The sequence below is a fragment of the Syngnathus leptorhynchus genome, chromosome 6 (genome assembly GCF_054491065.1).
Source record: "Syngnathus leptorhynchus isolate UIUO chromosome 6, UIUO_Slep, whole genome shotgun sequence".
Taxonomy (NCBI): Eukaryota; Metazoa; Chordata; class Actinopteri; order Syngnathiformes; family Syngnathidae; genus Syngnathus; species Syngnathus leptorhynchus.
Genome location: NC_141200.1, coordinates 15,699,572 through 15,713,739, shown reverse-complemented (window position 1 = coordinate 15,713,739; position 14,168 = coordinate 15,699,572). Strand labels below are relative to the sequence as shown.

The following is a 14,168-nucleotide window of genomic DNA, read 5'->3' as shown; positions in this document are numbered from 1 at the left end:
TTGTGTTTCATGTGAGGAATATCAGACTGAATGGTCGGCCCTCACACATTTTCACCTCACCAAATCTGGCCCACTTTGCAAAAGGTTTGGACACCCCTGCAGTAAAGGATGGCATGCGAGCATGTAGAGTGAGAGATGTTGATTTATACGCTGCACAAGCAGGTGAACAGATTTGCCGTTCGTATGACATCTCTGCTGAACAGAATCCCAAGCTACCAAACAGTTTACTGAGTGAAGCCCAAAAGCAATTGTCACGACCTGAATCAGAAATGACTTGTAATAAATTACATGTCACCATGAATATTCTCACTGCTCCACAAGATGAATATATTAAAGGTTTTCTCAGTGACACAGAAGTAACCTTAACAATCACTGCTCTGTACACTGATCGCAGGTCATTTGCAATTGCTGCTGTGCTCCTGCCCGCTCCTCAGAAAGACAAATACAAGTTGTTGGCTGTACCCCACATTTCATTGTTTAAACCTCACAGTATAACATGAGCAGATGTGGGTTGCCGAATTAAACTTGCCAAATCTGTCACTGATTATGAGGACAAAAGTGATGGGTGGAGCTACAGTACCAGTTGTGACATGTGGAAGCAAACAGTGGCTCATGGAAGGGCATGCGCTTATGCGCTTCCCTGACTAGTTAATGTTTGTTTGACTGAGATGGAGGATAGGGAATTGGCTGAGCTTCCTGAAGAACTATGGACAAAGGGCCCATCTGATGTAGGACTTTTAAAGTCCATTCCCCCAGTACAGATCAAACCAAGATCAGAGTGGCGTCCAAGAGGTAAGCAATATCCTTTAAAACAGGAGGCAATAAATGGGATTGCCCCTGTTATAAATGATCTTTTGTCAGGAGGAATCATTAGGAAGTGCTCAGATTCTCCTTGCAAGATTTACGAGCAGTAAATGAAGCAATACAGACAAGAGCACCTAATGTGCCTGACCCGCACACACTTCTGAACACTTTGAAACCCAACCAGAAGTTTTTCACAGTAATTGATCTTAGCAATGCATTTTTCTCAGTGCCAATCCACCCAGACTCACAGTTTTGGTTTGCGTTTACCTTTAAAGGACAAAGTTATACGTACACCAGATTGCCACAGGGATTTGCTGATAGTCCAACGATTTTCATTCAAGCTATCATGGCATGTTTGGCTGATTTTCAAATTTCAAACAAAAGCCAACTTCTAGTTTATGAAGATGATCTCTTGATAGCCTCTGAAACTGAAGCTGCTTGCAAGGAAGACTCCTTAGCTTTGTTACACTATCTCTGTAAAACGGAATAAAGTAAGCAAGAAGTGAAGTATTTAGGTCACACGTTGTCAGCTGCTGGAAGACAGATACAGAAAACCAGAAAACAAATCATTGCAGATGCACCAAAACCTGACAAAAAAACAAATGATGTCATTTTTGGGGCTCTGCAATTACTGCAGAGCATGGATCCCACAATATGCAGAAAAGACGCAACCACTGTTGAATATTGTGCATGGAGTCCCCATGGCAATGACAGAAAAAATAATATGGACACCAGTAGCGGAAGATGCTTTTGTAGTACTGAAGCAGGCTCTGATGGAAACTACAACCCTTATCTTACCAGACTACAATAAAACCTTTGTGCAAACGGTAGACTGCAGGAATGGTTTTATGACTTCAGTGTTGCTGCAGAGTAATGGCAGTAAGCTAAGACCAATTGCATTTTATTCAAAAAAAATTGAATCCAGTGGCTCAATCATTACCAGACTGTGTCCAAGCAGCATGCGCAGCAGCGCTTGCAGTGACACTATCCGCAGATGTGGTCCTTTTCCACAAAATGGACTTGCTGGTTCCACATGCTGTAGATGTGTTGCTACTGCAAAGCAAAATGAACTTTTTGTCACCCGCTATACACCTATCCTACACTGCTACACTTCTGTCACAACCGCATATTGTGATAAAGAGGTGCACAGTCCTAAATCCAGCATTATTGATCCCGTTGCCAGGGGATGGAACCCCACATAACCGTTTAGATGCTACAGAACATCGACAGCTACCCAGACACGATTTATGTGACACTCCACTTGATAAAGGGAAAAAGTGGTTTGTGGATGGATCATGTTCAAAGGGAGTCCTAAAGGGAGCAATCAAAGTGGTTATGCAATTGTGAAGTTGCCAAACCAGATTATTGAAGCAGAGAAGCTTCCATACAATCGGTCAGCGCAGGCTGCTGAGCTGATTGCACTGACAAGAGCTTGTCAATTAGCAAAAAATGAAGTCACTGTATACACAGTCAGTATGCGTTTTCTACTCTGTTCTATTTTGCAAAACAATGGGAGCGCAGGGGAATGACAACATCAACCGGTAGGCCGGTTACCCATGCCTCCTTGTTAAAAGACTTGTTGCAGGCCATCCGTTTACCTGCTAAAGTTGCTGTGTGTAAATGTGCTGCTCACAGCACAGGCACAGATGAAGTCTCGAATGGAAACAGATTAGCAGACAAATTTGCTAAAGAAGCAGCAGCAGGGAAACATGGCCATGAAGTTTTTCTGATAGATTCAGAGGACACGCAACTCATAGATAAAACTATACTGACAGACATGCATGTGAGCGACAAAAGGTGCAATAGTGGGTACAGATCATATCCACTGCATCAATGACAAACCTGTTTTACCAAAGTCACTTTTTAAGGCAGCAGCAATTGCAACACATGGGCCTTGCCATGTGTCGACAGGAGGGATGAGGTCCATCACACATCAACAATTCACTACCTTTGCTTTAGATGCTTACTTAATTTTTTTTTGTAAAGCATGTCCTGTTTGTGTGAAACATAATCCACAAGGAAACATGAGACCTAAGAGAGGCTCATTTCCGAAACCGTCTTACCCATTCCAAATCATGCACATGGATTTTATTGAACTCACACAAAGTGGACCTCACAAATACTGCCTAGTGATGATTGATGCATTTTCCAAATGGGTTTAAATAGTTCCATCTAAACGAGCAGATGCCTTAACAGTGGCAAAAGCCATCTGCAAAACCGTCATACCGGTTCATGGCATCCCACAGATCATTTACAGTGACAATGGTCCACACTTTGTGAACCAAGTTGTACAAAACATGGCTGTACACCTTGGGATAACGTTAAAAAACCACTGCGCTTGGCACCCATCCAGTGCAGGCCTGGTTGAACGAGCAAACGCTACTATCAAAAGCAGGTTGAAAAAATGCATGGAATCAACAGGCAGAGCCTGGCCGGAGTGCCTAGACTTGGTGAAACTCTATATGAGAATCACCCCCAATTCAGAAGGGCTAACGCCTTTTGAAATTATACATGGGAGACCATATAGACTACCTGTGTTCCCTGCAGATTTGCAAAAAGCAGATGAAGAACAGTCCTTTGCAGATTACATGATCAGAACGCTCAAAATGAAAGATGTGTTAAATGCAAATTTACTGCCGCCTGGTCTTCCTTCCCCGCAGGTTGACAACTTCATCAAGCCAGGAGACTGGGTCTACATCAAGGTTATCAAAAGAAAGAACTGGGCCAGCCCACGGTGGGAGGGACCATTCCAAGTCTTGCTGACCACCCCCACTGCAGTAAAGATTGCTCAACGGCCCAGCTGGATTCACCTCAGCCACTGCAAGTTGCAGAGAGTGCTGGACCCCTCATTCGGAGGGGTGGGGAAGTCCGACTTCAAAGGGACTTCATCGGTTAGGGTGGGGCGTCTCAATGTTGGTGAAGAATCCAGCGATCCCCACTCCGCTAGGCGAGGAGATGTCCCGGTGTCTCTGCCATCCTAGTAGCAACAGAATTCCATATGCCAGGTGGATTCTATGCTGCACTGTGGTTGGAGTGTGCTATGGTTTGTAGGCTCATCTAAATGGACCAATGGAAAGTGTCATTCGTGGAAGAAGATGGTCACATGATGAGAATTTCGAGGACTGGTCATGGGACCCCAGAAACCCATACGAAACCAACGCTTGGTACCAATATGTGAAGTTCAGTGTGAGAGCTCACACACAGGAGGGATGCTATGTGTGTTCCAAACTCCCGCCTTCCTCCACGCAAGTTCACTTGGAGGCCAGAGCAATGAATGTCACTGAAGCAAAATGTATGGCATCCATGGGAGGAATTGGATATCAACACCGTGCTGTCACAGTCAGTGATGTCCCGACCCTTTCCGCCCTAGACTTGCAGACGGTCCCTGTGATCAGCTTTTCTGGACAAATCTCAATGTGACTGTTAAAGGACGAACATTGCCGCAAGTGGCCTACACAGAGAGACCAGCTGGAGTGAACTACACGTTACATCCAAGGAAACAAGACCCACAAATGCATCAACGACGACTGCTCTCCAGGAGGAAACTGGATGGAAGCTTTGGACATCACCGCTGAGTGTCAGGATAAGAGAGCCATTTCGAGTGGTGAGGGATCTCCCACCGATATGGCTGCACCATCAAATGGGACCTACTTCATACAGAATGGCTGGTGGCTTTGTGGTCACAAGGTTTATCCGATGCTGCCTGCCAACTGGACAGGAGTGTGTGCTCCAGTGTGGGTGACAGACCACACCTACAGGATACAACATCATCAGCTGACGACAGCACACAACTCTTCTGGACGTCGACGCAGGGCTGTTGCGACCTTTGACCCTCATGACCCTGTCTGGGGTGCGAACGTGCCAGACGATCATAAAGTATGGTCCGTCGGAGACAAAGTTGTTCATGCACTTTTTCCTTGGATCGGAGTTGGAAAACAATCACTCTCCTTCGAGACACTGAACTATTGTTTCCAATCGTTTGTGAATCTCTCACTGCAGGTCAATGATGGTCATAGGCTAATGGTCTTGCAAAACAGGATGGTTCTGGACTTGATGACTGCAGCGCAAGGTGGTGTGTGCCACATTATTGGGACCTCCTGTTGCACATACATACCAGGAGAAAATGACACGCACATCAACGACGCCATGAATTCACTGAAGAACTTACAGCAGGCCATGTCAAAAGACAAAGTCCCACATCAATGGGATTTCTTTTCGTGGTTATTCTCTGGCAACTGGTGGCAACTGCTGTTGAAATTTGTGACTCCTGTGCTTTTTGTGCTTGTGTTGATGTGCTTATTTGCAACCTGTATTGTCCCGTGTTTGAAGTCTGCTGTATCAAGATTTTTATCTTCTACCATAGCACAAGTGCAAATACAACATATCAGACATGTCAAATGTGATGACTATGACGGCTGAACAATCACGAGCAATTTTTGTCTTGACTATTGTTATTGATAACATTCTGGTCGCCTAAGGCAGAGGGACCATGTGAGACTTTTCCTGCATTATAACATCTTGCTGCAGGTTTTTCACTCACACACTAAAATTGATCTACGTAGATTGCGTAGATGATGTTTAGCCGAGCATGCTTTACAGAAACTTAATGATTTGGCCGTCGAAAATGCTTTGCAAGTGATGGGTACAATGATGTGCTGTTTCTGTGTTTTGATTTTTTATTGTTTTTCTTTCTTCATTATATTTTCTTACTTATGTTTGATTGATCGGGGTGGGCATAATCATATGATAAACAGGAGGGATATGTTAGGGTTTATAAACTATCTTGATCGTATGATTATGTTGGGATGTAGACTAGAATGATGAACTTTGTTTGAACCTTTTACCTTTCCTTGACTCTGAAAAGTTTAACCATTCAGTTGTTGAAACTTTCCAAATGGTGTGGAAACATCGTTGTTTAGTTAGTCATCTAATCGTAAAACAATAAACTGGGACCCTCTGCACTGGTTGACCCTTTGCTGAGGTGACCACCAACTGGGACCCTCTGCACTGATTAACCATTTGCTGAGGTGACCACCAAACATGTCAAATGTCACTCCCACCCTACCTGTTCTATGCTCTTGTAAGAGACTAACGGCAGAGTCTGTTCGAACATTGCTGTACCTACAGTAACGGACAAGCTCTCCACTTACAAGTGCTTAAAGGGCATACAGTCTCTCGTGTGGTTCTTGCAAAATAAGTTAAAGTCAGAACATCTCTAACAAGACCTTTAAAGGCTTAATCTTTGAGAGGAGTATCATGCCACTGGCAGAATAAATCATGTAGTCTCAGAGTTGAGGGGGGTCTGACTGGAGGGCAGGGAGTATTGCGGGTAGGCGGCAGTTGAGTTGGTCAAGTTTTTCATTATTTTTTTTCTTAACATACATTGATCCATTTTCTACCATTTACAAATTAGGTTGCGCGTGCAGCAGTTTAAGCAGCGAAGCTCAGACTTCCCTGTTCCCAGCCACTTCATTCAGCACATCCTGGGGGATCCCCCAGGCCGGCTGAGAAACATACAGTATTTTTTGGACTAAAAGTCGCTCTGAAATATAGATCGCATTAGCCATAAAATGCACAATAAAGTGAAAAAAAAACATAAGTCGCTCCGGTGTATGGGTCGCATTTTGGGGGAAATTTTTCTCGACAAAATCCAACACCAAGAACAGACATGAACGAGCAACAACAGGCTAAACGATAGGTATGCTAACGTGACGTAAACACAAACAAAGAGCTGGGAACGGGCCTGACGTAACATTCAGTTATTCTCATAACTATTACATAAATAAAAAAGTTAAATTCAAAGTCTGCTTTATTGTCAATTTCTTCAGGTGAAGACACACAAAAAGATCGAAATTACGTTTCCCACCATCCCACGGTGACTAGACACATTACACAATACATACAAGCAAATAGCACAAAGAGTAAAAACAAGAAGGCACAAACAATGACTAAATAAGACCGAGGAATAAGTAATAAACAAATAACCAAAATAAATAAATAAATAAATACATAAATAAGAGGAGCAAAATGGCGCAAGCGAGCAAACAGCAGACAGCCAGAATATAGCGCAAAAGTACAGGACGTTATGCAGCAAAGAGCGGAGGTGGAGAGAGTTCAGGAAATAACACGTTTATAAAACCATCCGCGTCACTCCAATTCATTAAATCCATCGATTGTCCTTTATGTAAACAATGCCACGTATGCGCCGCATATGCGCCGCTGACGTCGGACTCGTAAGTTGCATTTCTAATTATTCCACAGACCCATATACGATATATAAAGTATATTTCAAATAACTATCATATTACAACAATATTATCAAACCATCTGTCACACCAAATCATTAAATCCATCGATCAAATTTCTTGTCCTTTGTCAACAACGCCGCGTGTGCGCCCTGACGTCAGCCTCGTCGTTATTCCACAGATCTAGTATATAACTATATTGTAGCATTAACAAAGCCGACTTCCAGGCGTGCAGCGGCGTGAACCTCCATCCCCGGAGGTGGCATTTCCAGCCACGGAGGTGTAAGAGAGCTCCATAGAATAGGACCGGGCATGCGTAAAAGCCATGTCCGAGCCCCATCCCCCGTCCACCCGGCGGCCAAGCGCCGGCCCCCGACTTCCATCCACGGATGTGAAAGAGAGCTCCGTCGAGTAGGACCGGGCGTGCGTATACAGTTTTTCAAACCTTCTGTGTCACTCCAAATCATTAAATCCTTCAAACTCTTCATCTTCCGTGTCACTTACAAACAAAGCCTCTAATGATGCCGGTAGTACGTGGGGCCCTTCGTCATCCCGTGATCAAATCTTTGTTCTTTATTTAAACAACTGTCGCGCCGCTGACGTCACTTGAAATTCAAATTACAGCAATCCCTTGCTACGTCGCGGTTTGTTTATCTCGGTTTCCCTTTTTTTTTTTTTTTGAATTTTGAAAATTTGTGAAAAAATTCACATTTAAGTTGCTTCTCAGTTAAGTCGTTTATCGCGGTTTCCTTTTTTTCTGAATTTTGGAAATTTGTGAAAAAAGTCGCCCCCCCACCCTACCCAAACTAAGAAAAAAAAATTGTGACTTGTAGTCTGAAAATTACAGTAGTCTCTTCAGCATGTTCTAGGTAATATCCGGGCTCTCCTACCTGGGACATGCCAGGGAGACATCCAGGGACAATCCTAATCTCTAAAGAAAAGCCTGAGCACCCAGCGAAAGAAACCCTTTTCAGCCGCTTGTATTCTTGTTGCTTCGTTCATGACCCACAGGTTGTGACCATATGAGGGTACGAATGGAGCTCGACCAGTAAATCGAGAGCTTTGCTTTTTGACTCAGTTTCTTGTTCGCCACGACAGACTGTTAGAGTCCGCTTCAGAGCTCTCACTTGAACAAGGCTCCAAAATCTTTGGTGAATGTTCATACATTCTTCCCTTGGGAATTTATTCAAAGATACTTTCTATTAGTAAGACAGAGGTGAGTTTGTTTGCCTGCTTAACATGTTTCGGCCACTTCCTGTAGCCTTCCTCACAAGCGTCACGTGATGGAAAGGTGACGTGTCATATAAGCTACTACGTGGTTTTGCCAGACAAGCAGGGGGAATTTACGCCCCATACTGGCCAGGACTGCATTCCAAGTGTGTGACAGGGTGTACGCTCCCTCGTCCCGATTCATACTCCTTGGACCTTGTTTCCGGATCTCGATATGGGCGTCAGACAGTATGGGGCAAAAGTTCCCCCTACTGTATGGCAAAACCACGGAGCAACTTATAAGATATGTAACTTTTCCATCACTTGACGTTTCTGAAGAGGCCTACATAAAGTGGCAGGAAGTTAAACAGACTCCAAGATACTTGATACTCAAGATACTCTAATTGGGGCAAGATCTCATCCCCGAACCGGAGAGGAGATTCTACCCTTTTTCAACTGAAGATGTAGGAGATCATGGCTTGAAGAAGCCAACAGCACCACATAACCTAGTAAAACCAGTGATGCAATATTGATGTCACTATACCAGACCCGCTGAATTCCTCGACTGCGCCTAGAATTTGCCCGTAAAAGTTACGAAGATTCAGTGACAAAGGGCAACCCTTGGGGGAGTCCAAACCTCATGAAAACAAATCCAACTTACTGCTGACAAGGTAAACCAAACTCTGACATCGGTGATACAGGGACCGAACCATCTTAATCAATGGGTTCAGTACCCTGGACTCCCGCAGCACCCCTAACAGAACTCCTCAAGGGACACGGTCGAACACTTTTTAGAGGTCCACATAACACAGGTAGACTGGTTGGGCAAACTCCCACGCACCCTTGAGGACCCTGCTGAGGGTGTAGAGCTGGCCCACTGTTCCACAGCCAGGACAAAAACCATATTTCTCCTTTTTTTTTTTTTACACTGATGGCCAACACCTGGTCGGAGAGGACGCAGGCGCTGAATGTTTGCCGCTTCTCCGCCAGTGTTAGCTTAGTTTTAGTCCTTTTCTTTCTTAACTTTTAAATCATTAAAGTTATTTTTAAGTTAGTATTTTAGCATGTATTTTTATTTATTTTTTTGCTGCCTTTTGGCGGCCCTCTGCAGCTTCCTGCGTCTTTTGGCTGCCAGCGGTGGCCTCCACTGCCAGCTAGCTGACTGTGAGCAGCCCCCGCATCCTGGCTGGCCTGGCTGGTGACGCTCTCAGGAGGGGCAGGTTTGGATGCTTCCTGCGGCCTGACACGCGGCTTCCCATGGTGTGCGTCGAAGACTGCTTATGCTCCACCCTTGAGGTGCTGGAGGTGACGGCCGACACGCACGGCATGCGCATGTGCTGCATAGGCGCCATGAGCTTCTCGGCCGAAAAGCTAGTGCAGGAGCTGCGCAGGCACGTGCCCAAGCTGGAGGTCTTGTACAACGTGGACCCCGTCCGCAGGCCATCGCCGACTCCTGGCCGATGGACTTTGGCGACTCCAACGCCAACCGCGACTGTGCCTGGAAGCACGACTACAACCTGCCCAAGCTGGTGCAGACCATGCTCAACTTCCTCAGCGACGACACACGCATAGCCCACGCCAACTAGCCGCGCGGCGCCTGAGCTAAGCTAACGCAGCTCTTTTTAGACATAGTGTATAAATCGGTCATGTTTTTATCTTGATAATCTGTTGTAATTGTGTATGTAAAGTGGCTTTGAATGTTTAGAAAAGCGCGATATGAAACTGATTTATTATTCTTCCATCCATTTTCTGTCCCGCTTCGTCCCCACGAGGGTCGCGGGTGTGCTGGAGCCTATCCCAGCTGTCAACGGGCAGTAGGCAGGGGACACCCTGAACTGGTTGCCAGCCAATTGTAGGGCACATAGAGACGAACAACCATCTGCACTCGCAGTCACGGCTAGGGGCAATTTGGAGTGCTCAATTGGCCTACCAAGCATGTTTTTGGTATGTGGGAGGAAACCGGAGTGCCCGGAGAAAACCCACGCAGACACGGGGAGAACATGCAAACTCCACACAGGGAGGGTGATTTATTATTATTATTATTATTATTATTATTATTATTATTATTGAATCTGAGATTCAACTTCTTGACGGACCCTCCTCTCAACACTCCTGAATAGATCTTACCAGGGAGGCAAAGGAGTTTGATTCCTCTGGAGTTGGAACACACCCTCTGGTCCCTCTTCTTACAAAGAGGGACCACCAACCCAGGCTGCCAATCCAGAGGCACTGTCTTCGATCCCCATGTGATGTGGAGACATGTCAACCAGGACGGCTGATAGAGTTTTGCCCACTCTACCTTTTATGCAAGAACCACACGTGAGACAGTTTGACCATTTTACACTTGCAAGCGGAGAAAGCCATCAGCACCCTGTGTGGTACAGAGGTGCTTGAAAGCAGTCTGCCTTTCGTCTCTTGCAAGGGAATATTTATTGAGAGAAAACCGGGTGGGGGTGAGAGTGAACAGGTTTCAGTGGGCTCCTCTGCAAACTGGTTAAGCAGAGCAGAGGGTCTTAGCTCTTTGTTTTACAACGTTGTGAAAACAGATACTAGTAGAGCATTTTAGATAACTAACCAAGCAAGAATGTTTCCACATCATTTGGAAGGTTTCAACAACTGAATGTGGAAAGTTTCAATGAGTCAAGGAAGGGTGGAAGGTTTTAACAAAGTTAATGATTCTAGTCAACCTTCCAACATAAACATACAATCAAAATAATTTGTCCACCCTAACAACAGCCCGAGAACATCCAGAGCCTTTAGGAACTCTGGGCGGATATCATCCAACCCTTGCCACTGAGAAGCTTTGTAACAATTACTCTGACTTTAACTCCAGGAATAGAAGCGTCTACAAAATCTCCAGGTTCTGCTTCATCGATGAAAGGCATGTCAGTGGATTTGAGGACATCTCAAAGTATATTCCCCTCACCGATTCACATGCTAAATTGAGGTCAGCAGCACCTCATCTCCACGATACAGTGCAAAGTGCACGGCTTCCCCCTCCTGAGACGTTGGATGGTGGACCAGAATTTTCGTGGAGCCACCCGGAAGTCATTTTCTACAGCCTCACTGAACTCCTACCACGCCTACGTTTTTGCATCAGCAACAGCCAAAGCTGTGTTTCGCGTGGCCATCCGGTACCTGTCAGCTGCCTCTGGAGTCCCATAGGGCAAAAAGGACCAATAGGAGTCTTTCTTCAGCTTGACTTAGTGTCTGTTTCTACCACCGGGTTCAGGGATTGTTGGTGGAATTGAGGAGGTCGTCGAAGTATTCTCCCCACTGAATCACGACGTCCTGAGTTGAGGTAAGCAGCACATCTCCATTGCACAAAGTGTTAACAGTGCACTGCTTCACCCTCCTGTGACGTCGGATGGTAGACTCGAATTTCCTCAAAACCGTCCGGAAATCATTCTCCATGACCTCGCCAAATTCCTCCCACGCCTGTGTCTTTGTCTCAGCAACCGCCAAAGCTGCAATTTGCTTGGCCATCCGGTACTTGCCGGCTGCCTCCGGAGTCCCACAGGCCAAAACAGCCCAATAGGATTAATTCTTCTGTTCTGCCAGAGGTGGGAGTCTTTCTGACAGGGGATTCTGACAGTCCTTCCCAGCAAACCCTCACAATACGTTTAAGTCTGCCAGGTCGGACCGGCATCTTCCCCCACCATCTGAGCCAACACACCACAAGGTGTCAGCTGCAGCCCTCTCTTTATGCAAGTTGCAAAACATGCGGCCAAAAATCGAATGAGATGACTCCAAAATTGATTATCGAACTGCGGCCTAAGGTGTCCTGGTGCCTAATGCACATATGGACACACTTATGCTTGAACATGGTGTTATGTTATGGTTAAGTCCACTCGGGTTCTGATCCGGGGTCGGGGGGAAGGGGGTCTTCCTCCCAAACACACCCTTCCAGGATTCACTTTCCTTGCCCATGTGAACATTGAAGTCGCCCAGCAGAACGAGGTAGTCCCCAGAAGGAGCACTCTGCAGCACTCCTTCCAAGGACTCCAAAAATGCTGGCTAATCTTAACTGTTGTTTGGTGCACAAACAACAGACAGAACCCCCCACCCCCGCACTCAAAGGCAGGGAGGCTAACCTCGAGTACACTGGGGTGAACCCAAATGTACAGGCACTAAGCCAGGGGCCAATAAGTATGCCCACGCGTACTCTACGTCTTTCACCGTGGGCAACTAACTGAACTGCTGTTTGGTGTAGAGGCACAAAAAACAGTTGGGACCAGTCCACATACCGAAAGCAGAAGGAGGCAACCCTCCAGGAACTCCAATGTACAGGCACTAAGAAGTATAGACAACATGAACGGTCTTCAAATTCCATTACTGACAGACAAGCCAGTGAAAAGTTTGGGCTTGATCTTTGATGCTTCCCCGAGAGACACAGCAGCAATCTAAACTATGCACTCAGAGCTGAAGAACTGGCCTGCGGTGGTGCACAAGTCAGGCCTGCCAGGGATTTACTTCCGTTAAACCTCCGTTTAAAGCCCGGATATATCGGCACGGCATTTTGAAAAATCTTCATAAAATAGCATAATACAAATAACAGAAAAAGTGAAAACCAAACAGTAATAATAAAAACGACACCCACATTGTATTTAATAGACAAACTTGAGATTACTACTCACGCAGCTGATGAATATCTGTACAGCTCTTGCTGGGGGGACATGCAGTGATGGTGACAAATGGGCAAGCATTGCCAGCAAGAGTAGGACAGAGAACCTGTTCTCGAAAAAACACCTTCCTGGGATCAACTGATCTATTCAGCAAACGCAGATGAGCCTGAGGAACATAACGCAAATGTGTAAGTTATTATATGAAATATTAATTATTGGTTCTTTCTTCCAAGCATTATACTCTTTTATTGAAAAGCATGTTTTATTGTCATTGGACAAACTTTGTGACATTGCTATGATTCTTATAATGAGCCCACAATATTACTTTATAAAAATAAAAAGCAAAATGAAGCCCTGTGAATGAAGAAGTCATTTTTCAATGAAAGGAAACCACCACAACTACAGAGCTGACATTTTGAAAGTAAAATTAGGATAGACTAAACAGGGAAATTATATTTACTAACCCTTAGTGCAGAGTATGTATAAGGGTAATGGTAGGCCAGGTAACAGACATCTTCACTGTATTTGAAGGTGATGGTGAATGTTAGTGTATAAAATGTTGTTCTCAGTCGGCCACGAACGGGACAGAAGTGGTTTCTGTAGAATACAATGAAGAAATATGAATGAGGCCATGTGCTGGAATGTGTCATTTTTATTTGCATTGCGATAAAAATCTTGAAATATTTCACATGGCAATTCATGCCTGCTGGGGTCTGGACTAACCCATTTGTTGACCCAATGTTATCTAGTTCTCACTTTCTCAGTGTTTACGCGTGTATAGAAATGCTATTAAAAGAATGGATAATGACTTTGGAAGTTTTACTGCATCTGGATCAATTGGCAACTACCTACTAATGAGAAGGTATAAGGAATGCTTTGAAGACTCTCACATGTATGTTTTCATAGATGTTTTACATCTTCATTAATTTGAATCATCTAGGTGTGTTCCAACACATTGCAAATAATATTAGTACACAACACAACAAAACACAATAACAACATTACAATACATGGAAAAAATGTATGAATCTGAGTAGTCCAGTTTTACCTGAAATAGCAAATTTCTGTCCCAGACCTGCACCATTGGGGTTTGCCATTTAATGCATCCCGTACTGAGTAAAGCACTGGCTGCATTCCTGTAATAAGCAAATGCACACAATACTAATTCAGGAAAATATTTGTGCCAAATGCAAGACCAAATAGAGATTTAAGATCAAGCATTAGGATTTCACGTTAACATTTTCCTAAATTTGACTTGAAATATTGTATGTTATGATAGAATCAA

The 14,168-nt window shown here is 44.7% G+C and overlaps 1 protein-coding gene and 1 pseudogene across 5 annotated transcripts in view; one reads left to right on the top strand and one right to left on the bottom strand.

Annotated features, from left to right (window-relative positions):
• The window catches only part of LOC147056168 (cytosolic carboxypeptidase 4-like), a 113,911-nt gene that overhangs the window by 29,202 nt on the left and 70,541 nt on the right, over positions 1-14,168 (bottom strand). For all 5 annotated transcript variants that reach the window (XM_085913935.1, XM_085913934.1, XM_085913937.1 and 2 more), the window contains 3 exons: positions 13,932-14,019; positions 13,348-13,480; positions 12,896-13,049 (listed from right to left, as the gene is read on the bottom strand). In XM_085913935.1, the coding sequence (XP_085770061.1) occupies positions 12,896-13,049; positions 13,348-13,480; positions 13,932-14,019 (375 nt within the window). The remainder of the gene's footprint in view (positions 1-12,895; positions 13,050-13,347; positions 13,481-13,931; positions 14,020-14,168) is intronic.
• Positions 9,190-9,844, top strand: LOC147056169 (L-threonine 3-dehydrogenase, mitochondrial pseudogene; annotated as a pseudogene).